Raw genomic sequence first — 26219 nt, forward strand, 5'->3', positions numbered from 1 at the left:
AATGTAAGAAATAGCCACACTACAACAAAGTGCAAATAAATTATGAAATTAGAAGCTTATAATTGAAATTAAATTTTCATTTATCATCTATCAAAAGGTCGTCACTAAATAAGTTATTTAGCTTTAAAATTATACATATAGCTATACAAGTTAAATGCTTAGCATAGCATCTATCACAAAGTAAGCACTAGATAAATGTTTTCAATTGTGAGAATAGTATTAATTACAACACTGAGTGCCTACTAAAGACCTTTTATAAAACACTCTGCAGAAGTCTCATCAACTGAAGTTTTGTATGTACCGAAGAGCATCCCTGCAAAAGGACTGCAGATCTCTTGGTTAGTAGATTTCGATGGCTCATTGTCCTGAGCACTGAAACAAAAACAAAAATAATTAGAACCCAAACAATTTTTAGGGAACAAAAATTAGAATAAAATGTAGTTATGTGTCTTGGCCTTTCAAAGTACTATAAACACTGTACTGGTTATATATTTTTAAAGTTTGGGTAAAATCATGACATTTTAATTCTTAACACAGTGGGACTCCAATATATTTCAGCTCTATAACCTTTTTCTTCAGACTGCTTAACTGGCTCCATAGATTCCCAATAATACTCTCTTTCACAAGAACAGTTGTCCCCATAAGGAAAATGAACCTACGAATACATACATAAAGTCCGAAAAAGGAAGAGAAAGGTGATACCTACATACACAATTGGAAAAGATCATCCTGAAAATATCCTTCCTTGAAAGATAAGAATAAGAGGAAAAAAAGAAAACTCCCTCAAAGGAACTTAATTTGGCCCCAAACAGTGAATTCTCTTATCACAAGCATCTTTATATATTACTTTTTTTCAAAGAAAAGAGACACCTTTCCTGACATATGACAATATTATCCTCATTATACACCACACATTCAGAACCATTTATCCTTACGTATGATATGAGAAAGTCACCAAAACGATAACTATAAACAGACACACAACATGAGTAGAAAATGTAATTATTTCCTTTCTTTTCAACATGACAGAGTATATATGAGGAGTAACTTAACTAAAAGCAAAAAAAAAAAAAAAAAAAAAGCATGAAAGCCATCTATTCAATAAGCTGAGTATCAAAAACAAAGTTTTGAAAGGAAAACTCACATTGCAGGAGTATTTTCAATTTATTCCCAGTAAAGTTTCATCACCCCCATAACTCTACAATATTTTAAATTGACTTTTATGTCCATTAAATGCTTTTTTCACCTTTCATTATTTCAAACAAATGTGTATGGTCTATAATGATAGGGACTTATTCAGAACACTCTGGCATGTTTTATAATCAAAACCTGTTCTTCAAAATAATGCTTTAAAGTACTATAAATTTTAACTTACAAGAATTCTCCATTCACTGATTTTTTCCATAGATTCCTATTTCACTAACAAGGAAGGCTGTTAATATACTACCCTTTCTAAGTTTTTCAAAAAGCCAGTTTTAGCAGTTGCTGTTTCACATGTAATGGCTAAAGGGCAGAATTTACCATACATACAATACCTTTTATTTCCAGCAGATGAAATTCGTATGTTTGACTGTTCTGAGACATCACTACCATATTCCATAGGAGGCACATTCCCTCGTCCGTTCCTGTACATCCTTAAAAATACATCGGTTTATAGTGAAAGGATTAAAGATGGCACCATGAGAGGTGAGACACAGGCCTGGTCCCAAAACCACACATAATACAAAAATATAATTAATACAACTAATCCTAAAAGAACAACAGGAAAGAAGGCTGCATCAGACTGAATACACTTGGAGAAAAGAACAGACCTCATGGAACATGGTAATGTACCAAAGCCATGATGCAGAGGGACCCATGCCCTTCCCCAACCCCAGCTCAATGGCAGGAGGAAGAGAAACAGAGCGGGAGGGAGTGGACACCTAGGAATGCTGAATGCCCACCCCTGGCGATCTGCTCTGGGAGCATGAACATACATTGCATGGTACTCTGGAGATTAGTGGGGTCAGAAAGCTAAGACAGGCAGAATACCAGGAGAGACTGAGATTCCAGCCACTTGTGGAAAATGGATCCACATCCAGCTGCTCTGGTACAAAAGAAAGGTGGCAGTCTGAGAGACTTTCTAACAGTGAGAGGGCAGCTAAAGGGGCAAGGACTGCACAGAGCTTACAGCTTAGGAGAAAGAATAGGTGGATAAAATTGTCCAGGCACAATCTTCCGAGCAGGTTGGGAGCTTTCACGAGCTTCAGGTGCTCCATCCCCCTGGCTGGCTATGCAGCTCCAAAGCCCCCAAATGTGATACACACCATGCTGCACCTTCCTCCAGGCCAGCCGGCACCTGGGTTGCAAACGGGCAGCCCTGCACTGGCATCAGGCCAGCCAGAGGGAAGCCCCACCCATGGCAGCTAAAAACGCAAATGACAGAGGCTTACACCTGTGTGCTCAGACCACTTGTTCTGGCATTGGAGACAGGAATAGAAGCCTGGAACCAGGAAACAGTTATTTCTTCCTCCAGGGCACCAGCAGTGCTGCCCTGTCTCTCCAGGGACTCCCAACATCGCTCCAGGGACTCAGCAGCTCCAGAGAGTAGAGCTTCTGGGCATTAGAGGGCACCACATACAAATATGAAATGTCAAATGAACCTGGTTCAACCCCAAATCCCACAAACACCAGAAAAAGGGTCAAGTGGAACTGAACTCATACATCTTAATGAAAGAGATTTCAAAATAAAAATCATAAACATGCTGATAGAGGTACAGAAAAATATTCAAGAACTCAGGGAAGAATTCTAGATGGAGATTCAATCATTATGGAATATAGTATCAAAAATGAAATACACAATGGAGGAATTTTAAAGCAAATTAGATACAATGGAGAAGATGGTAAATGAAATAGAAACTAGACAAGACGAATAAAAAGAAGCTGAGGCACAGAGAGAAAAAAGGATCTCTAAGAATGAAAGAATACCTAGAGTTCTGTGAGACAAATACAAACAAAACAATATTAACATTATAGGGTTATGAGAAGAAGAAGAAGAGAGAAAAAAGGGGATAGAAGGGTCTTTGAGGGGGTAATTGCTGAAAACTTCCCCAATATGGGTAAGGAGATAGTCTCTCAAGCCATAGAGGTGCACAGATCTCCCAACACAAGGGACCCAAGGAAGACAACAACAAGACATAAAGTAATTAAAATGGCAAAGATAAAGGAAAAGGACAAACTATTAAAAGCAGCAAGAGAGAGAAATAAGATCACAAACAAAGGAAAACCCATCAGCCTATCACCAGACTTCTCAATAGAAACCTTACAGGCCAGAAGGGAGTGGCATGATGTATTTAATTCAGTGAAGCAGAAGGGCCTCTAACCAAGAACACTCTACCCTGCAAGATTATCATTTAAATTTGAAGGAGGGATTAAACACTATCCAGATAAGCAAAAGTTGTGAGAATTTGCCTCACACAAACTGTCTCTACAGTGTATTTTGGATGGACTGTTGGAGAAGGAAGTGTTCCTAAGGCTAAATAGCTGTCATCACAGGAAATAAAACTACAGTAAAGAAAGGAGAACAATTAATTAATAAGCAGATGCAAAATCAAATCAACTACCCACAGAGTCAGTCAAGGGATAGACAAAGAATACAGAATATGATACCATAAAGAATGGAGGAGGAAGATAAAGGAGGGGAAAAAAAAGAACCTTTACACTGTGTCTGTAATACCATGCTAAGTGAGTTAAGTTAGACTGCTAGATAGTAAGGAAGTTACCCTTGAACCATTGGCAACCATGAATCTAAAGCCTGCAATGGCAGTAAGTACATATCTATTGATAATAGCCCTAAATGTAAATTGTCTGAATGCAACAAAATACATAGTCACTTAGTGGATAAAAAAAACAAAACCCATCTACATGCTGCCTACAAGAGACTCACTTCAAACCCAAAGACATACATAGACTAAAAGTGAAGGGATGAAAAAAGATATTTCATGCAAATAATAGGGAGAAAAAAGTAGGAGTTGCTGTACTTGTATCAGACAAAACAGACCTCAAAACAAAGAAAGCCACAAGAGACAAAGAAGGACATTGCATAATGATAAAGGGGTCAGTCCAACAAGAGGATATAACCATTATAAATATAATATCTATGCACCGAACATAGGAGACACTACATATAAGAAACAAATACCAACAGAATTGAAAGGGGGAAATAGAATGCAATGCATTTATTTTAGGAGACTTCAACACTCCAGTCACTCCAAAGGAGAGATCAACCAGACAGAAAATAAGTAAGGAGAAAGAGACCCTGAACAACACTTTAAAACATATGGACCTAAAAGACATCTCCAGAACACTCCACCCAAAGGGAGAAAGATGCACATTCTTCTCAAGTGAACATGGAACATTTTCAAGAATAGACCATACACTAGGTGACAAAAAGTGCCTCAGTAAATTCAAAAAGATTGGAATTGTGCTAACCAGCTTCTCAAACCACAAAGATATAAAACCAGAAATAAATTATGTAAAGAAAATGAAAAAAATCCCACAAAGAACTGGAGGCTTAACAACATGCTCCTAAATAACCAATGGATCAATGACCAAATAAAAACAGAGATCAAGCAATATATGGAGATAAATGACAACAATAATTGACCACCGCAAGATGCTGTGCTATAAGGGAAGTATACTGCAACACAGGCCTACTTCAGGAAAGAAGAACAATCCCATATAAACAGTCTAAACTCATAATTAATGAAACTAGAAAAAGAAGAACAAGTGAGGAACAAAGTCAATAGAAGGAGGGACATAATAAACATTAGAGCAGAAATAAATAAAATCAGGAAGAATAAAACAATAGAAAGAATTAATGAAAGTGAGAGCTGGTTCTCAAAGAAAATAAACAAAATAGACAAACCGCTGGCCAGACTTATCAGGAAAAAAAAAGAGAGTGTACTAACATAAACAGAATCAGAAATGAGAAAGCAAAAATCACTATGGACACCACAGAAATACAAAGAATTATTAGGGAATACTCTGAAAAATGATATGCTAACATACTGGATAACCTAAAAGAAATGGACAACTTTCTAGAAAAATACAACCTTCCAACACTAACCCAGAAAGAAATAGAAAATCTGAACAGATCAATTACCAGCAAAGAAATTGAACTGGTAATCAAAAACCTACTTAAGAACAAAACACCTGGACCAGATGGCTTCACCGCTGAATTTTAACAAACATTTAGTGAAGACCTAACACCCATGCTCCTTAAAGTTTTCCAAAAAGTAGAAGAGGCGGGAATACTTCCAAATTCATTCTATGAGGCCAGCATCACTCTAATAACAAAACCAAGAAAAGATACCACAGAAAAAGAAAATTACAGGCCAATATCCCTGATGAATATAGATGCAAAAATATTCAACAAAATATTAGCAAACCAGATTCAAAAATACATCCAAAAGATCATCCATCATGATCAAGCAGGATTTATTCCAGGGATGCAAGGATGGAACAACATTAGAAAACCCATCAACATCCTCCACCACATCAACAAAAAGAAGGACAAAAACCACATGATCACCTTCACAGATGCTGAAAAAGAATTTGACAAAATTCAACATCCACTCATGATAAAAACTCCCAACAAAATGGGTATAGAGGGCAGGTATCTCAACATATAAAGGTTATATATGACAAACCCACAGCCAGCATCATACTTAACAGCAAGAAGCTGAAAGCTTATCCTTTAAGATCAGGAACACGAGAATGAACACTCTCCCCACTTCTATTCAACAAAGTTCTGGAGGTCCTAGCCATGGCAATCAGAGAATACAAAGAAATAAAAGGCATCCAGATTGGCAAAGAAGAAGTTCAACTGTCCCTGTTTGCAGATGATGCGATGTTGTACCAAAAACCCCTAAAGAATCCACTCCAGAACTACTAGATCTAATATCCGAATTTAGCAAAGCTGCAGGATACAAAATCAATACACAGAAATCTATGGTATTCCTATATACTAACAATGAACTAGCAGAAATAGAAATCGGGAAAACAATTCCATTCACAGTTGCATCAAAAAGAATAAAATACCTAGGAATAAGCCAAAGCAATCCTGAGAAGAATAAAGCTGGGGGGATTATACTCCCCAACTTCGAGCTCTACTACAAAGCCACAGTAATCAAGACAATTTGGTATGGGCACAAGAACAGAACCATAGACCAATGGAACAGACTAGAAAGCCCTGATATAAACCCAACCATATATGGCCAATTATTATATGATAAAGGAGACATGGACATACAATGGGGAAATGGCAGCCTCTTCAACAGCTGGTGTTGGCAAAACTGGACAGCTACAAGCAAGAGAATGAAACTGGATGACTGTTTAACCCATACACAAAAGTAAACTTGAGATGGATCGAAGACCTGAATGTAAGTCATGAAACCATAAACCTCTTAGAGGACAACATAGGCAAAAAAATCTCCTGAATATAAGCACGAGTAACTTCTTCCTGAACATATCTCCCTGAACAAGGGAAACAAAAGCAAAATGAACACATAGGACTACATCAAACTAAAAAGTTTCTGTACGGCAAAAGACACCATCAACAGAACAAAAAGACATCCTACCATATGGGAGAATATATTTGTAAATGACATATCCGACATGGGGTTAACATCCAAAATATATATAAAGAAATCACATGCCTCAACACCCAAAAAGCAAATAACCTGATTAAAAAATGAGTAGAGGATATGAAGAGACAATTCTCCAAAGAAGAAATTCAGATGGCCAACAAACACATGAAAAGGTGCTCCACATCACTAATCATCAGGGAAATGCAAATTAAAACCTCAATGAGATATCACCTCACACCAGTAAGGATGGCCAGTATCGAAAAGACTAAGAACAACAAATGCTGGTGAGAATGCAGAGAGAGAGGATCCCTCCTACACTGCTGGTGGGAATGTAAGCTAGTTCAACCATTGTGGAAAGCAATATGGAGGTTTCTCAAAAAACTAAAAATAGAAATACCATTTGACCCAGGAATCTCACTCCTTGGAATTTACCCAAAGAATACAACTTCTCAGATTCAAAAAGACATATGCACCCCTATGTTTATTGCAGCACTTTTTATAATAGCCAAGAAATGGAAGCAACCTAAGTGTCCATCAGTAGATGAATGGATAAAGAAGATGTGGTACATATATACAATGGAATACTATTCTGCCATAAGAAAGAAACAAATCCTACCATTTGCAACAACATGGATGGAGTTGGAGGATATTATGCTCAGTGAAATAAGCCAGGCAGAGAACAGTGAAATAAGCCAGGCGGAGAAAGACAAGTACCAAATGATTTCCCTCATTTGTGGAGTATAACAATGAAGCAAAACTGAAGGAACAAAACAGCAGCAGACTCACAGACTCCAAGAAGGGTCTAGTGGTTACCAAAGGGGAGGGGTGTGGGGGTTAGGGGTGTGGGAGGGCAGGTGGGGAGGCAGGGAGAAGGGGATTGAGGGGTATTATGCTTAGTACACATGGTGTGGGGGGTCACAGGGAAACTGTGTAGCACAGAGAGGGCAAACAGTGAATCCGTGGCATCTCACTACACTGATGGACAGTGACTGCATTGGGGTATGGGTGGGGACTTGCTAATATGGGTAAATGTAGTAACCACATTGTTTTTTCATGTGAAACCTTTGTAAGAGTGTATATCAATAATACCTTAAAAAAAAAAATATATATATATATATATATATATATATATATATATATATATACAGCAGAAGTCTTACCATTAAATTAAATCAAGTGTGGCAAGCCACAACATTTGCTAACACTGTAAATCATGTGAAAGAGTAAATATTAGCAACAAGTCAAAATGAACATTATAAATAAATATGCTAATGCAGGGACAGAAAATGATTAGTTCACTTAACTCACAAGGTCATATACAGCAAAAAGATTAGAATGTTTTTAAAAATCTTTTTCAGAAAATAATTTTTAAATGTTTTCAATTAATCTTTTTTCCATTTGGCAAACATTGATTTCTTTAACTTAACTTCTCATACAAAAGAAACCAACATGACTTTTTATACCAACATTAATCAGCATGTACGAAAATCAGAATTTCTTAAGTCAAGTTCCCTAATGTGGTTGTTAACAAACTAGACAGTCTCTCATGAAGACTATTAGAAATATCTGTTAAGGTATTATTCAATATTTTAGGTGAATTCATTATCACATTAAGAAAAATGGCAATTTTTAGAAGAAATGGAACTTACCACTCTCCTCAAAGCCAGGGTATAAAAAAGTTCTTCCTTTGTTTCCATCATACAAACTATTGTGTATATCATTGGCAGAGAAAAAAACTACCTAGAATTTTAACCTTAATAATGTATGACCTGCTGCAACACATAGCTTCCATTTTTTTTTATCCATATCTAAAACAACAGAACCCTCCACAACCCCTTTCAAAAAAAGAATTTCAAATTTATTTCAATTTACCAAAACACAGCTGGTTTAATATCTGAAGCCTAGGTCCTTCTAGTGATATGCTACTGACACATCAGTTTACTGCCCTTCTCTTTCTACTGCTTAAAGAATGGGTAAATATAAATTGAAATTCAAATATGCAATTAACAATGCCAGACAACCAGATTTAGTTATACTGGATCTACATACACATACATGTGCAAGAAAGAGTTAACAGAGCAGGCCTGAGATTGCCTACCCTTAGAAAGTCCTGTTGGCAAGTTTGGCCCCTGGCTGACACCTGGGAAAACAGATTTTGGGAGGTTTCCTGCCATTACCAGAACTGGTAAGAGGGGTTCTCCATGTCTAAACTGTTTATACAAGCAATAAAGTTTTCCTTCAGAGAGTCCAGAATTTTGGCAAGTGCTAGGAAAAAAGTGCCTATATGATCAGTCCCCGATAAAAACATCAAGAACTGAGTATCTAATGAGCATTCCTGCTAGACATTTCACCCTTGTGAGAATTCAATATTGGAGGAATTAGGCATGTCCTGCCAACTCCACTAGGCTCCCCTAGGAGAGCACTCTTGAAGTTTGTGCCTGATTTTCTTCACACTTTGTCCAATGCAAAATTTTCCTCTGCTGATTTTATTTTGTATTCTTTCACTGTAATAAGTCACAGCCATAAATATAACTATATATACAAAGTCCTGTGAGTCCTTCTAGCAAATCACCAAACCTGGGGATGATCCTGCAAACCCATATCACAGACAATAGTAAATTTGATGATGTGGTGACCAATGTAAGTTTTAAAATATAGAGGAATTCAAACCTACAAATTTTTGAAAACATACTTTGGTTAAGATTAAGTAAGAATTAAGGTTAAACAAGAATTAACCAAAATTAAAGACCACTTAAACATACAAAAGTTCTAAAATTCATCCAAGAAGCTTATGGCTTCCTGCTGATTTTTAGCTAAGTTGTCTAATGACACTTAGACTTGCACTTCTAGTTTATCTTCATACAGCTGAACCCAAGGTATGCTATAACCAAAGCATCTACACTAAAAACAATTTTATAAGTGTTTCAATATACATATATGCCTTAATAAAGTAAGCAACATAAACACAAAAGGTCACTTACAAAGTTCACTCCATATTAAAGAAATTTAAGAAATTGTTTTATTTATGTATAAAATCAAGGTCTCTTTGCTAAATTCTACAGTAAAATCACAAAGACTTCCTAATGAACAGCCCATATGAAAGGTGCTTTAAGGTGTAACCTTTCACCAAAGGACAAAAATCATGAACAAGATTATAAAAGTCCCCTCTGTCACCAATAACTACAATCAAGACATGTGGGGACATGTGCTCCACATTGCTAATCATCAGGGAAATGCAAATTAAAACCACAATGAGAAATCACCTCACACCAGTTAGGATGGCCAACATCCAAAAGACAAACAACAACAAATGTTGGCGAGGATGTGGAGAAAGGGGAACCCTCCTACACTGCTGATGGGAATGTAAACAAGTTCAACCATTGTGGAAAGCAGTATGGAGGTTCCTCAAAAAACTAAAAATAGAAATAACATTTGACCCACAAATCCCACTTCTAGGAATTTACCCTAAGAATGCAGCAGCCCAGTTTGAAAAAGACAGATGCACCCCTATGTTTACTGCTGCACTATTTACAATAGCCAAGAAATGGAAGCAACCTAAGTGTCCATCAGTAGATGAATGGATAAAGAAGATGTGGTACATATACACAATGGAATATATTCAGCCATAAGAAGAAAACCAATCCTACCATTTGCCACAACATGGATGGAGCTAGAGGATATTATGCTCAGTGAAACAAGCCAGGCGGAGAAAGACAAGTACCAAATGATTTCACTCATATGTGGAGTATAAGATCAAAGGAAAAACTGAAGGAACAAAACAGAAGCAGACTCACAGAACCCAAGAATGGACTAACAGTTACCAAAGGGAAAGGGACTGGGGAGGATGGGTGGGAAGGGAGGGAGAAGGGGGAAAACAGGGCATTACGATTAGTACACATAATGTAGGCGTGTGGGGACATGGGGAGGGCAGTGCATACACAGAAGACAAGTAGTGATTCTGTGGTATCTTGCTACGCTAATGGACAGTGACTGTAATGGGGTGGGGGTGGGGGAACTTGATAATAGGGGGAGGCTAGTAACCATAATGTTGTTCAAGTAATTGTACATTAATGATATCAAAATTTTTTAAAAATTAAAAAAAAAAAAAGACTGGGGACATGTTTAAGAGGCCAGAAAAAGGCAGAGATAATGCATTTCACTAAAAAGGATAAAATAAAATCTAAAAGCATTGTATTCAATTTTATAAAATGACTAATATGATTGTGCTTACTTTGTTAAACCAAGGCAAAATTACAATTTACATACAGAGATTCCATAAATATTTTAAGTTGCCAATATAAAACATGAAAAACAACAAAAAGAAACCTAGATGGGACTCTAACAAGTGGTGAAGCCAAATTATAGTTTGGACAATTAGTCACCTTATTTTCTATTAAAATTTCTCTGTAATTGTAATGGAAATTCCTTCATTTACTGAACTTTCTTTCATATTTTTAATAAATTTAGCACTCTGAACTACCCCTATTAGTTCACTTAACAGTTTTATGGTGGTCTTACATTTTAGAATAGAAATATTTACTGAGACAAATGAAGTTTCTCTGAAAAAAACAGGAATTTGTGAACGGCAGCAGTTCTTTTACCATTGCCATCCCCCTCTTCAAACTTCTCAACATTAAGGGCGACTAACAGTTGGTGAAATCCAGAAGTAATACACTCAATACATGTCTAAAACAGCCTTATTCTTGTCAAAGTCCAAGGGTTTAGTTTGTCCCTGAGAAGTCCCTCCTGTTTAGCCACAGCTTTAGAACCAGTACCAGATTAAAACTATTCCTGTGACCCAGAACTAATCTATCTAAATATTCTATGGCTTTAAATCCATAGGTTCACTTACCACACCTGAATCCACTGGGTTTTTTCAGAAAGGGACAGACCTCATAAATTAAAGAATTTGTTTCCTTTGATATAGCAAATCAGAGCTGACTGAAGCAACGAAGTAATTGTAAAATGGTTTCAACATCCTACTGTCAAAAAGGCAAAATTAAAGGTATGTTAAATGGACAAAGCTTTCTCTATTTCCTTGAAGACGTAGCTCCATAACTCAACTTAATTAGGTTCAAATGTCAATGCCCAAAGAAGCCAATTATATGCTAGAGGCCAAATTTATCTAAAAATTAACATGTGTTTATCTTTAAAATAAAAAAATTAATCTCTTACAGAAGAAAAGTGTATTGTTTAAAACCACCATATTTTTAGTTAATTTAAATGTGAATGAACTAAATGGTAATGAATGTATCTTTTTTCCTTAGTTAACCACAGAATCAAACAAACAACTTCAAAAACAAAATCACAATGTTTATGCTATCAAGAATAACACACTATAGAAATAAAGTATTTACCAACTGATGGTCACAGATTGAGAGAGCTCACAGGAAAGAAGAATAAAATTTCTCCTTAAAAGAAATCATCTAAAAGGCTTGACGTCCAGAATATATAAAGAGCTCACACGCCTCAACAAACAAAAAACAAATAACCCAATTAAAAAATGGGCAAAGGAACTGAACAGACGGTTCTCCAAAAAAGAAATACAGATGGCCAACAGACACATGAAAAGATGCTCCACATCGCTAATTATCAGAGAAATGCAAATTAAAACTACAATGAGGTATCACCTCACACCAGTAAGGATGGCTGCCATCCAAAAGACAAACAACAACAAATGTTGGCGAGGCTGTGGAGAAAGGGGAACCCTCCTACACTGCTGGTGGGAATGTAAACTTGTTCAACCATTGTGGAAAGCAGTATGGAGGTACATCAAAATGCTCAAAACAGACTTACCATTTGACCCAGGAATTGCACTCCTAGGAATTTACCCTAAGAATGCAGCAATCAAGTATGAGAAAGATCAGTGCACCCCTATGTTTATCGCAGCACTATTTACAATAGCCAAGAATTGGAAGCAACCGAAATGTCCATCGATAGATGAATGGATAAAGAAGATGTGGTACATATACACAATGGAATACTACTCAGCCATAAGAAAAGGGCAAATCCAACCATTTGCAGCAACATGGATGGAGCTGGAGGGTATTTTGCTCAGTGAAACAAGCCAAGCAGAGAAAGAGAAATACCAAATGATTTCACTCATCTGTGGAATATAAGAACAAAGGAAAAACTGAAGGAACAAAACAGCAGCAGAATCACAGAACTCAAGAATGGACTAACAGGTACCAAAGGGAAAGGGACTGGGGAGGATGGGTGGGTAGGGAGGGATAAGGGGGGGAGAAGTAGGGGGGTGTTAAGATTAGCATCCATAGCGGGGTGGGAGAAAGGGGAGGGCTGTACAACACAGAGAAGACAAGTAGTGATTCTACAACAGTTTGCTACGCTGATGGACAGTGACTGTAAAGGAGTATATAGGGGGGACCTGGTATAGGGGAGAGCCTAGTAAACAAAGTATTCGTCATGTAAGTGTAGATTAATGATTAAAAAAAAAAAAATGCAGTTCCTATGTGGTGACCTCTAATGAGTTCTACACAATGATATAAAGGACATATAAAAGTGTAGGCAAAGGGTCTGTTTGTGTTTATACAGAGGATCAAAGCCTAATTTGGCTACCCCGAAAATGAACTAAGAAACGATATGAAAGAGAACTTCCAACATCAGCACTCTCGGGAAGACTCATGCCAGAAGATGATCATCAAAAAACCCCAACAAAGATCCACGCACTGCTACAGCTGTAGATGCACTCATCCCACCAGCTCCTGGACTTGCCATGGGAATGAAGGAGATATCTAAGCTGGCCTGTGCATACAGTAAAACAACAAATTTGACTGGATCTATACTGTTGGAACTCAACCAAGAATTAGGAGAAGTGCAAATTGTAGCGCTCCAAAATCTTACAACTACAGACTATTTACTGTTAAAAGAACATATGGGATGTGAACAGTGCCCAGGAATGGGTTGTTTTAATTTGTCTGATTTTTCTCAAACTACTCAAATTCAGTTAGATAATAACCATCATATCATTGATAAGTTTTCACAAATGCCTAGGGTGCCTAACTGGTTTTCTTGGTTTCACTGGAGATGGCTGGTAATTACAGGTATGCTTTGGTTATGTAACTATACTCCTATTATGTTAATGTGTGTGCGCAATTTAAGTAGTAGCTTAAAATCTATACATGCTGAAGTTACTCTACAAGAAGATATGTCAAAGAAATAATCAATCTTCCCATGTTTTCTCCCGCCTGCTACTTCTATAGCTTTTCTTCTTTCTTCCTAATTACAACGAATTCTTAAATAGAATTCGTGCCTCATATCAAATTTACCGAGTATCATAACTCCTCCAAGTGGTAAAGATACCTCAAGACAAATGCTGGGCATAGAAGCCACAGGGCATAAATATGCAAAGAAATAAAAAGCTAACCATTTCAAACAATAAGGCTTCTCTCTCACTTACCAACTTAACATTTCCCTGTATGGCCCCAGAAGATGACTGGTTAGCCAGAGACGGGTAAGATTCCTCAAGGGAGGAACAACCTAAGACAGGCACAGTCGCAGGGGGGTCATCAGGTGAGAAATTGGGGATCAACAGAGGTGAGGCTTAGAACCTCACCCCCCCTGTTCTGAGAGAAATCTTCTGCATATGTGGATGTTTTATTGCCCTTGTCTAGCTTGGATTAACACATAGTCTACAGGCACACACCTGATCATCTACATTTGCTCTCTTACAACACTAAACTATGTTTTCTACCTTTATGTTGTATCTACCTACCACTTCAGCATCTTATTAAAAATAATAAAGAGAGAAATGTGGTATCCACATATAAATCAAGTATAAAAATCAAATGTGTATTCATATTTGAACTGACTGTTTATAGTTCATAATGCATGAGCAAAACCAAAAGTTTCTGTGATGACTGCCCTTGTACTGTTCACCATGTAACTTATTCACTATGTAAGAATTTGTTCTCCATGTAAGAACTTGTTCGTTATGCTTCAGAAGATTGGAGACTGACGAAAATTAGGCTTGGGGTGGATTAATGATTGTGCATTGAGCATTGACTCCCCTATACAGAATTTTATTGTTGTTAACAACCATTTGATCAATAAATATGAGAGATGCCCTAACAACAACAACCAAGAAAAAGTACACACTTCCAATTGTAAAATAAATAAGCAACCGGGATGTAATGTATAGCATAAGGAATATAGTCAAAATATTGTAACAACTTGGTATGGTGATAGCTGGTACTTAGAATTATCATGTATATAAATGTTGAATCACTGTGTTGTACACCTGAAACTAATGTAATGTAATACTGTGTGTCAACTACCCTTCAATAAAAAATAATTATCTAAAAAAAAAAAAAAAAAAAAAAGAAATCATCTAACTCATAAATTAGTTATATCATCTTGTTTCCATATCAAGAATATCTAATGCAGATGAATTCTGCTATAACAGGTACTTTTGTCTATAGAAGTTTAAAGAAAAGCACTGATCTGTTAACTATAGGTCATCATTTATCTCCTTTTTTTTTAGTTCTTTCCCAGTTTTTATATTTACTTTAATTCAGTAACAGTGTTTTTCTAATATCAACCCCATCTTTACAGTAGGGAAAATAGTACTAAAATGGCCCTTCCAAAGATAAATGAAATTTAACTACTAATAGAAAAAAGGAATAATATATTAAGTAACTCATGTTTTAATAAGCATTTCTCCTAATACATATTGAGCATGCACACTTCTTGGAAGGTCCTACCCTAAGTAAGCAAGCACTCAATCTATGTGGCTAAGTAACATACAGATTCTAATTTCAGATGGAGTGTTATTTCAGAATTTTGTTAAATGTTAAGATTACAAACTAAACAATATCAAGAGCTAAATAGAAAGCAAGTGCTATTAACCACATAAAAACTAAAAAACAGCATTTAATGCTAAAAATTTCTTTTACTCATTAACATCAGTTATAAAGTAAAACACAGTAAGGTAATGTTAGCTTCCACAGCTCAAGTTAACAAATAAGAAAGACCAAGATGACTGTATTTAAGAAGAGCCCATAAATTTTAAATTATTATTAGACACACTATTACATTTAACTTTAGGAAGCTCCTAAAACATAAATTTTACCCATACTGGTAAATACGTATACATAAATAACACTCACACACGGTGCAATTGTTAAGCAAAGTGCTAACCACCTTAGTAACTATTTTAAAAACTTTGCTGGTCACTTGCTGCACTGATGGACAGTGACTGCATTGGAGTATGGGTGGGGACTTAATAATATGGGTAAATGTAGTAACCACCTTGTTTTTTTCATGTGAAACCTTCATAAGAGTGTATATCAATCATAACTTAATTAAAAAAAAAAAAACATTGCTGGTGATTAATGATGAGTTTAGGAAAGTTCCTGGTTTTAGCTTTTCCCGTATTTAAAGTGGAGAAAATATTTCATTAATAAATAAATTATGGTATTATGAAAAAGTTTTTAGAATTAGAAAAGAATGGAGACCAAAAAAAATTTTTTAATAAAAACTAGAATTTATCACATACTGATTTTTAGAAGAAAAAGGAGAACAAGGAAGAATGAAGGAAATTAAGGAATTAATTATTTAAGAAATTAATGAAGGAATTTAGAAGAATAAAGGAAAATAAATTTTCTAATTCTCACAATCAGTTATAATTCTTTTTCTGTCAAGAACTTCTGGCTAAGACTACAGTGCTATTCAGAATAAATGGTTAGAGCAAGAGACCAAATGCAGTAACACAGTTCTTTAGTCTCAAAAACTTCACTAACAAGTAGAGTCATTTTTTCCTTTCAACCACTCTGCCTACTAAATAAAGCCATTGAATGATAGATGTGAATCTTTTTTTCTTTTTTGCTGTAAAAGGAATCTACAAATCTAAAAATACAGAAATTCAATTTTAACCTCAATTGCCAGAGACATGTGTGAAAACCCTTATATCTAGAGATAATGCATTTATGCATTAATGAAACAGAAGTAACAAAATAATGATTTACATTTTCAAGAAGTACTTTTTAAAACTTTAGTAAATGTAACAGGAATTATTCTCATTCATCCTACTGTTTAATCTGTTCTTAAAATACCACTTGGGGGAGATTATTTAGAGTCATTTCATTTATGGCATACATAAGAAAATAAGATATCAAATCATTAGGCTGAAATTCATTAGTTCTCATGTGTAAAATTATCGCAGATTATAATTACAAAAATAACAGATTAAATGTATAAAAAACAAAGCATCAACCATCATAATAAGTTTCTTGAAATTCCAAACTTAGAAGGTATATATTACACTACACTCTAAAGGTAAAACAGACACCATCAAGAGAAAAAGTTATGTACAAAGAAGACAGCACCAAGAGACCAAGAATACCTGCAGTTGCCCAACTGAAAGTTCTTTTAGGTTAGGTAGTCTATAACTGCCTTCAGATATAAACATTTGCATATATATTACCGGTTTGGGAGCATTTTCTGAAGAGCAAATAATTAAATTCAAATCAGAGATAAACTACAACTGACATTGCAAAATTCTAATCCTTCACTCAAATTATCTAAATCAGAGTGAATATTAAAAAGATTGGGTGAGCAGGACATAATAGCTACAGAATAAAGAGAAGACAACCATAAAGACTTTGCATTACTATTATTACTAACAGAATACTGGATGTGCAGCATCACATCACGGAAATTTTCTAAAATAGTAAAAAAGTAATCTATCTGGACTAATAAATCAAAGAAGTCCCCAAAACTGCTCAAAATTTAGATTTCACTCTTCCAATTTAACAAGTCAGTGAAAAGGAGACCCTGCATATTTCTGTCCACAAATCAATAGTTAAATTAAAATACAGCAAATTTTAAGTATTAAGACAAATGACTTAATGAAAGAAGACCCCATTGTAGCATTTAAGAAATTACACATAGTATCATAAAAGCAATCACCCAAAGGAACTAGAAAGCAGCTGAAAACCTGATCAGAAAAATTAGAGCCATTTCCATAAAATAAATGTTGAATAAGTAACATATTTTTTCAATAAACATATTGAAAAAAGTACTTAAAGCACAGGAACATTAAAGAAATAAACTGTATTTCATGTACTCTAAGGTGTCCCTTTTCCACATTTTAACATCTCTGACTGGGAGCACTGTCAACCTGGTTTTCAGATGAGCTGTGGAAGAAAGGAGTTCCTTTTCCCTGTCAGTCACCTTGAGGCATTGTGAATCTGAGGCAGCTCTGACTTCTTACCTCTAGGCTTTGTGGACAATACTGGCAGCAAGAACTCAGACTGCAAACCTGAACCAGTACCAGCTTACAGTTCAAATTCTCAGGAAAGTCTTTTTAACTCCCTCCACTCGGTGCCAAGTTAAGAAGTGCAAATTTCTTTTCTATCCCTTTCTGTGGGAAAGTTTATTTCCCACTTGATTTTACAAAAAGGTTGTAGCCTTTCACTGTGCCTGCTTTATAACAGGGTCCCTTTCCCCCATCTTGGGTGTTTTCTTTGTCCCCTCAGTGGCACATATTAGAATTAATCAAATATGTAAATCAAATGAAGCTGCTTTTCTGATATAAGAAAAACTGTAATATTAATCAATTAAAGAAAATAAAAATGACGTTATAAATACCTGTCATTTGTATACACTCTCAAAGGTCTTCTATCAAAATCACTTTCATATCTAAACCTCTCATCCATTTCTTCACTTAATCCAGGATCGTGGTCAGGCCTATAACACTGTCTGTCAAAAACAGGGTCTTCATTAAACCTGTGAAATCTTCTATCTGGAGTATCAGCCTTGCTGGCAAACCTTTGGTGTTTTTTATTGAAAATGCCAAGTTCTTCATTAGATTTTTTAATAATTCTTCTATTCCTTAATTCAATTTCATCATCTAGTTGTCGATATCTGTCCTCCTCTAGTCGTCTTTGGTTTAGAAGCTCTTCATATGCCTCTGAAGGAGTTAAGACCTCTCTTCTAGGATGCTCTGAACTTTCACAAGATGTTTGTATTTGTGAGGGTAAATCAGGTTTACCCTGACTAATAGGCTTTTTATTTCTTTGACTCTTGTGCTGGGTAATTAAAAGAGAAAACAGAAAATAGATCTTAATGAGATCCTATTTCTTAAAAGTAATTAAACCCTCAAATGATGCTTATTCTACTTATCATCTCAACTCTAAGGGTTAATCCCCTTTAAGAAATATCTAATTGTTGCAAAAAAACTTCAAGGAAGTGTTATCCTTCCATAAAATTTAATGAATATTAAATAAATATGCAACAGTAATGTGGATAAATGACTACAAAAAGAGAGGATAAGCTAGATGCAAATCCCTATCCCAGGAGAATATCAGGTATATTTTGGCAGTTAAATATTGCTTCAAAATATTTCAAATTAAATTTTTTCTCAATACAAACAATATAGAACCTGGTATGGTTTTTGGCCTTAGTAACATCAACCATCCTTAAATTTGGGGAAAAAAGCAGCGAGAGAGCTAGAAATAGTCAATATTTAAAACTTAATCAACACCAGTTAAAACCAATCCCTAAAATTAAATCATCCTCATAAAGTTAAAGTTAAAAAGTTGGGTAAGTTCTTCAATATGAGTTAATACCATTTACAAAACTAAATATTTAAATGCACTGTGTTTGGTTCAATTTCTGTTAATTTTTTAAATGTTTACATAAAAACCAAATGAAAGGTCTAACATATTAAAATATTTTCAAGTACAAAATATTCAACCTGGGGTGTTATTTATTTTAAAAGCAAAACCTACCTCAGTACTCTTTTCTACCTGTCTGAACTTGTCTGTGGACTCTTCCTTACTCCTGAGAAATTCATTGTATTCTTTGTTGCGTTCAAGTTTCAACCTTTCCTTAAAACAGAAACCAAGGCAATGTTAACTTCAACTTCAGGAAAAAGTACAGTAATATCAAATCAGACTAATACAAATCAGAGACCTTATCCAGAATCAAGTTTTACTAATAATTTCAAGGATAGAAGTAGTTTACAAAACACAGAAGAAGCAGGAAAAGGTCCAAGACTAGCAACACAATTCCTCACTTTCTTTCTTGCCACATGAAAATATGCATTACTACATGCTTAGGTCCAGATTAACATGAGGTCTCTAACAGAAGAGAGCTGTCTTGGCTGTAAAATACCTACCTTTTTATATTTCAATATTACATAGCTTACATGACATTTCCCAAGGGGCACACCCCATAAATCCATGGATTCCCAAGGTCAGACAATCCAGGTGTGCTGTGCTAACAGCATTCATAAATAAATCTCTCTCTAGTAAATACATGAATGTGTTTGCCAGGTCTGTCATTAGCATGTTTCTAAGATTTGACCAGGTTACCTTTCATCTTTCCTTCTCAGAGACACCTCCTGTCTGCAATCCCCTACCCCACTCTGCTGCTAATCACTTCTTTCCCAAGTATAAAAAAGGATCCTTGTTATATTTTAAACATAAAAAGGTAAAGTTATCACAGACACAAAGTGTTACAATGTAAATGTTCTGTTAAAACACAAATATATTATGTTAGAAGATGTTTTTAAGCCCTAATGCTTCCCATGTCATTGACACAGCACATTCTTAAAAAGTATTTAAAAAAACTAGGTTAACTTTTGAAAGTATTAACTGTCCCTTTGTCTTATATACTATTCCATGATCTCTGATCTAGCTTTGAAATTGAATCTCTACAAGAGGTATACAGTGCTTTATCCGTACTCCCTCTAAGTATCTACATGTATTTGTAGTGATAGAAACACACATTCAAATAGCCTCAGACCTCACCCTACATAAAAACTCAGTATACTCTCATCTACTCATCTCATTGATAACTATCACAAAACATAAACTTTATAGCTCAGAAATCAGTGCTGAAAAAAGTAGTCTGAATATTCAATTAGTCAATGTATTAAAGAAATATGTCACATTTCATGGTTACAAATGTTACAGTAAAAAAAAATGTAACAGCACAACTACAGACTCCAAAGATTTTTTTTTTAATATATTCAAGGATGGGACATAATGTAATCTTCCGTTTGCATTTAAATCAGGAGTACGTTCTTTCATGATTTTGATGTCTCAAAAACTGGTACCCACTACTCCTATCCACCTACCTTGGCAGATAACCTCTCACCAATAGGAAGAGAAACTCCCAGAGTAGATGGATCTGTTCCACTCGTGGACAGAAAATTTTTCTGCATATATACACATTAAAAAAAATGTATTACCTAATTGCCTTTATAAAATGTTTCATAAATGTCTTTATATTCTATATTCTAAACTATTACATTATGGAGAGCAAAAGAATGAAATGGAGATGAAGACAGAAATCTATAGAGACCATACCAAAAGTAATCAGAAAAAAGAGTTTTATTCTAATCAATAATGCCCTACAGAGGACAATCAGATATTAATTTTCCTTTACAATACATATATACTTACTGATTGCAGATAAAAAGCATGGGCAAAACGGCAACTCTTTCCCAATTTATATTCCTTTTCTAGCACACATTCTTCATTCGCAGTGCCATACTATTCTTTTAAGGCAAATTTAAACCTCCTAACAAATATGCTTATGCATGTTGTATAATGTTTTTTTTTAATTTTCCTGTAATTACGAGTGGATATCTACTCAAGTGGTAGAATATATAAGCTATGAACATTATTTCTTTATGTGTCCCTCCATTCTTGTTGATTAAACATTTAGGTAATGCAGTTCAGTAGACAGGGCATTAGAATTCAAAAGACCTAGGCTCTAGAGCTAGCCCCAATACTTCTCAGCTATGAAACAATGAGCAAGTCATTTAACTTCCCTGACCCAGACTTTCTTCTTTCATAAAATGAGAATGGTATCTGCTCTGCCTAACCTACAGAAACTGGAATAAGCATCAAGGAAGATGAAAAAATGTAAGATCGCCTTGAACACAATAAAGCAAACACAAGAGACTAGTAAATATATACAATCCCTAATTTACGTTCCTAGTAGACATATAATCTGGAATAAATTCTCGACATCTCTGCTTCAGTTTGTCTGTGAAACAGGGATAATGCCATCTACATCACTAGATTACGAGGATTAGATCAATAAACACATGTTAAACTGTCTAGTTCCATGCCTTTTATTTATTCATTAAACATGCAAGTATTGACTATCAAATATTTCCCAGTAACAGCCATACCTCAGAGATACTGCAGTTCAGTTCCAAACCAATGCAATAAAGCAAGGTAAATGAATTTTTCATTTCCCAGTGCACATAAAAGCTATATTTCCACTGTACTGAAGTCTACTAACTGTGCAATACCATCATGTCTAAAACAAAAACCATGTATATACCTTACTCTTAAAAGTACTTTATTGCTAAGAAATGCTAACCTTCATCTGAATTGTAAACTTTTTGGTGGTGGAAAGTCTTGCCTTGATGTTGATGGCTGCTGACCGATCAAGATGGTGGCTTCTGAGGGCTAGGGTAGCTGTGGCAATTTCTTAAAATAAGACAATAATCAAGTCTGTTACATCAGTTAACTCTTCCTTTCATGAACGATTTCTCTGTAGCAAGTCATGCTGTTTGACAGCATTTTACCCACAGAACTTCTTTCAAAATTGGGAGTCAATCTTCTCAAACCTTTCCACAGTTTTATCAATGGAGTTTATGTAATATTCTAAATCCTCTATTGTCATTTCAACAGTCTTCATAGCATCTTCACCAGAAGTACATTCCATCTCAAGAAACCACTTTCTTTGCTCATCTGTAGGACACAACTCTTCATCCATTCAAGTTTTATCATGAGATTGCTACAAGCCATTCAGAACTTCAGCCTCCACTGCTAATTGTAGTTCTCCTACATCCACAACATCTGCATTTAATTCCTTCATAGAAGTCATGAAGTTCTCAGTCATTCATGAAGGTTGGAATCAACTTCTTCCAAATTTCTCTTAATGTTGATATTTTCACCTCTTCCAAAGCATGAATCATTAATGTTCTTAATGGCAGGTAGAATCATGAATCTTTTCCAGAAGGTTGTCAATTTACTTTGTCCAGATCCATAACAGGAATCACTATCTATGGCATCTACAGCATAACAAAATGTATTTAAAATATAAGTCTTGAAAGTAAAAATGACTCCTTGATTCATGGGCTACAGAATAGATGTTATGTCAGCAGACATTAAAATAACATTAATCTCATACAGCTCTATCAGAGCTCTTGGGTGACCAGGTGTATCATGAGTGAGTAATAATATTTTGAAAGCAATTATTTTTCTGAGCAGTACACCTCAGAATGGGCTTAAAATATTGAATAAACTATGTTGTAAATAGATATGCTGTCATCCGGGATTTGTTGTTTCTTTTAAAGAACACAGGTAGAGAAGATATAGCATAATTTTTAAGGACTCAATAATTTTGGGAATGGTAAATGAACACTGATTACAACTTAAAGTCACCAAGTTGCATTAGTCTCTAAGAAGAGTCAGTCTACCTTTTTTTTTTCTTTGGTATCATTAATCTACAATTACATGAGAAACATTATATTTACTAGACTCCCCCCTTCACCAAGTCCCCCTCACAAACCCCATTATGGTCACTGTCCATCAGCAATTTCTTAAAATAAGGCAATAATCAAGTCTGTTACATCACTGTCCATTTTACGGTCAAGATGCTGTAGAGTCACTACTTGTCTTCTCTGTGTTGCACAGCCCTCCCTGTACCCCCACACACATTATACATGCTAATCTTAATGGCCCCCTTTCTTCCCCCCCACCCTTTATCCCTCCCTTCCCACCCATCCTCCCCAGTCCCTTTCCCTTTGGTAACTGTTAGTCCATTCTTGGGTTCTGTGAGTCTGTTGCTGTTTTGTTCCTTCAGTTTCTCCTTTGCTTTTATACTCCACATATAAGTGAAATCATTTGGTACTTGTCTTTCTCCGCCTGGCATATTTCACTGAGCATAATACCCTCTAGCTCCATCCATGTTGTTGCAAATGGTAGGACTGGTTTTCATCTTATGGCTGAATAATATTCCATTGTGTATATGTACCACATCTTTATCCATTCATCTACTGATGGACACTTAGGTTGCTTCCATTTCTTGGCTATTGTAAATAGTGCTATGAGAAACATAGGGGTGCATCTGTCTTTTTCAAACTGGGCTGCTGTATTCTTAGGGTAAATTCTTAGAAGTGGAATTCCTGGGTCAAATGGTATTGCTATTTTGAACGTTTTGAGGAACCTCCATACTGCTGTCCACAATGGTTGAAATAATTTACATTCCCACAAGCACTGTATGAGGGTTTCCGTTTCTCCACAACCTCACCAACATTTGTTGTTGTTTGTCTTTTGCATGGTGGCAATCCTTACTGGTGTGAGGTGATATCTCATTGTGGTTTTAATTTGCATTTCTCTGATGACTAGCAATGTGGAGCATCTTTTCATGTGTCTGTTGGCCATCTAAATTTCTTCTTTGGAGAACTGTCTGTTCAGCTACTCTGCCCATTTTTTGATTGGATTACTTGTTTTCTGTTTGTTGAGGTGCATGAGCTCTTTTTATATTTTGGATGTCAACCCTTTATTGGATCTGTCATTTATGAATATATTCTCCCATACTGTAGGATGCCTTTTTGTTCTATTAAAGGTGTCCTTTGCTGTAAAGAAGCTTTTCAGCTTGATATAGTCCCACTTGTTCATTTTTGCTTTTGTTTCCCTTGCCCGGGGAGATATGTTCTTGAAGAAGTCGCTCATGTTTATGTCCAAGAGATTTTTGCCTATGTTTTTTTCTAAGAGTTTTATGGTTTCATGACTTACATTCTGGTCTTTGATCCATTTCAAATTTACTTTTGTGTATGGGGTTAGACAAGGATCCAGTTTCATTCTCTTACATGTAGCTGTCCAGTTTTGTCAACACCAACTGCTGAAGAGGCTGTCATTTCCCCATTGTACATCCATGGCTCCTTTATCTTATATTAATTGGCCATATATATTTGGGTTAATGTCTGGAATCTCTATTCTGTTCCACTGGTCTGTGGCTTTGTTCTTGTACCAGTACCAAATTGTCTTGATTACTGTGGCTTTGTAGTAGAGCTTGAAGTTGGGGAGCAAGATCTCCCCCCCACTTTATTCTTCCTTCTCAGGATTGCTTTGGCTATTCGGGGTCTTTAGTGGTTCCATATGAATTTTTGAACTATTTGTTTGAGTTCATCGAAGAATGCTGTTAGTAATTTGATAGGGATTGCACTGAATCTGTAGATTGCTTTGGGCAGGATGGCCATTTTGACAATATTTATTCTTCCTAGCCAATAGCATGGGATGAGTTTCCATTTGTTAGTGTCCTCTTTAATTTCTCTTAAGAATGTCTTGTAGTTTTCGGGGTATAGGTCTTTCACTTCTTTGGTTAGGTTTATGCCTAGGTATTTTATTCTTTTTAATGTAATTGTGAATGGAATTGTTTTCCTGATTTCTCTTTCTGTTAGTTGTTAGTGTATAGGAAAGCCACAGATTTCTGTGTATTAATTTTGTATGCTGCAACTTTGCTGAATTCCAATATTAGTTCTAGTAGTTTTGGAGTGGAGTCATTAGGGTTTTTTATGTACAATATCATGTCATCTGCAAATAGTGACAGTTTGACTGCCTCTTTACCAATGTGGATGCCATGTATTACTTTGTTTTGTCTGAATGCTGTGGCTAGGACCTCCAGTACTATATTGAATAACAGTGGGAAGAGTGGGCATCCCTGTCTTGTTCCCGATCTTGGAGGAAAAGCTTTCAGCTTCTCGCTTTTAAGTACAATGTTGGCCATGGGTCTATCATAAATGGCCTTTATTATGTTGAGGTACTTGCCCTGTATACCCATTTTGTTGAGAGTTTTTATCATCAATGGATGTTGAATTTTGTCAAATGCTTTTTCAGCTTCTATGGAAATGGTCATGTGGTTTTTGTCCTTCTTTTTGTTTATGTGGTGGATGATGTTGATGAATTTTCAAATGTTGTACCATCCTTGCATCCCTGAGATGAATCCCACTTGATCATGGTGTATGATCCTCTTGATGTATTTTTGAATTTGGTTTGTTAATATTATGTTGAGTATTTTTGCATCTATGTTCATCAGGGATATTGGTCTGTAATTTTCTTTTTGGTGTGGTCTTTGCCTGTTTTTGGTATTAGAGTCAGCCTACCTTTGAAGCCAGGTATTGACTGCGCCTCTCTAGCTACGAAAGTCCTAGATGGCATTTTCTTGCAATACAAGACTGTTTTGTCTACAGTGAAAACATGTTGCTTAGTGTAGCCACCTTCATTATCTTAGCCAGATCTCTTCTGGATAACTTGCCTCAGCTTCTACATCAGCACTTGCTGCTTCACCTTGCACTTTTAGTTTATGGAGATGACTTCTTCCCTTAAACTTCAGGCACCAACCCGTGCTAGTTTCAAACTTTTCTTCTACAGCTTCTCCAACTCATCAGCCTTCACAGAATTGAAGATTGTCTTGTTCTAGATTAGGCTTTGGCGTAAAGGTATGTTATGGATGGTTTGATGTTCTATCCAGACTACTAAAACTGTCTCCATATTAGCAAAAAGGCTCTTTTGCTTTCTTATCTTCATGTGTTTGCTGGAA

General features: G+C 35.7%; 1 protein-coding gene across 1 annotated transcript in view; it reads right to left on the reverse strand.

The window, feature by feature from the left end:
- Window positions 1-26219, reverse strand: part of CSPP1 (centrosome and spindle pole associated protein 1) — a 163427-nt gene that overhangs the window by 103081 nt on the left and 34127 nt on the right. The window contains 5 exon segments of the mRNA XM_057498016.1: window positions 302-372; window positions 1536-1634; window positions 18237-18676; window positions 19379-19477; window positions 20731-20811. Coding sequence (XP_057353999.1) covers window positions 302-372; window positions 1536-1634; window positions 18237-18676; window positions 19379-19477; window positions 20731-20811 — 790 coding nt within the window.

This window comes from Manis pentadactyla, chromosome 3 (genome assembly GCF_030020395.1).
Source record: "Manis pentadactyla isolate mManPen7 chromosome 3, mManPen7.hap1, whole genome shotgun sequence".
Taxonomy (NCBI): Eukaryota; Metazoa; Chordata; class Mammalia; order Pholidota; family Manidae; genus Manis; species Manis pentadactyla.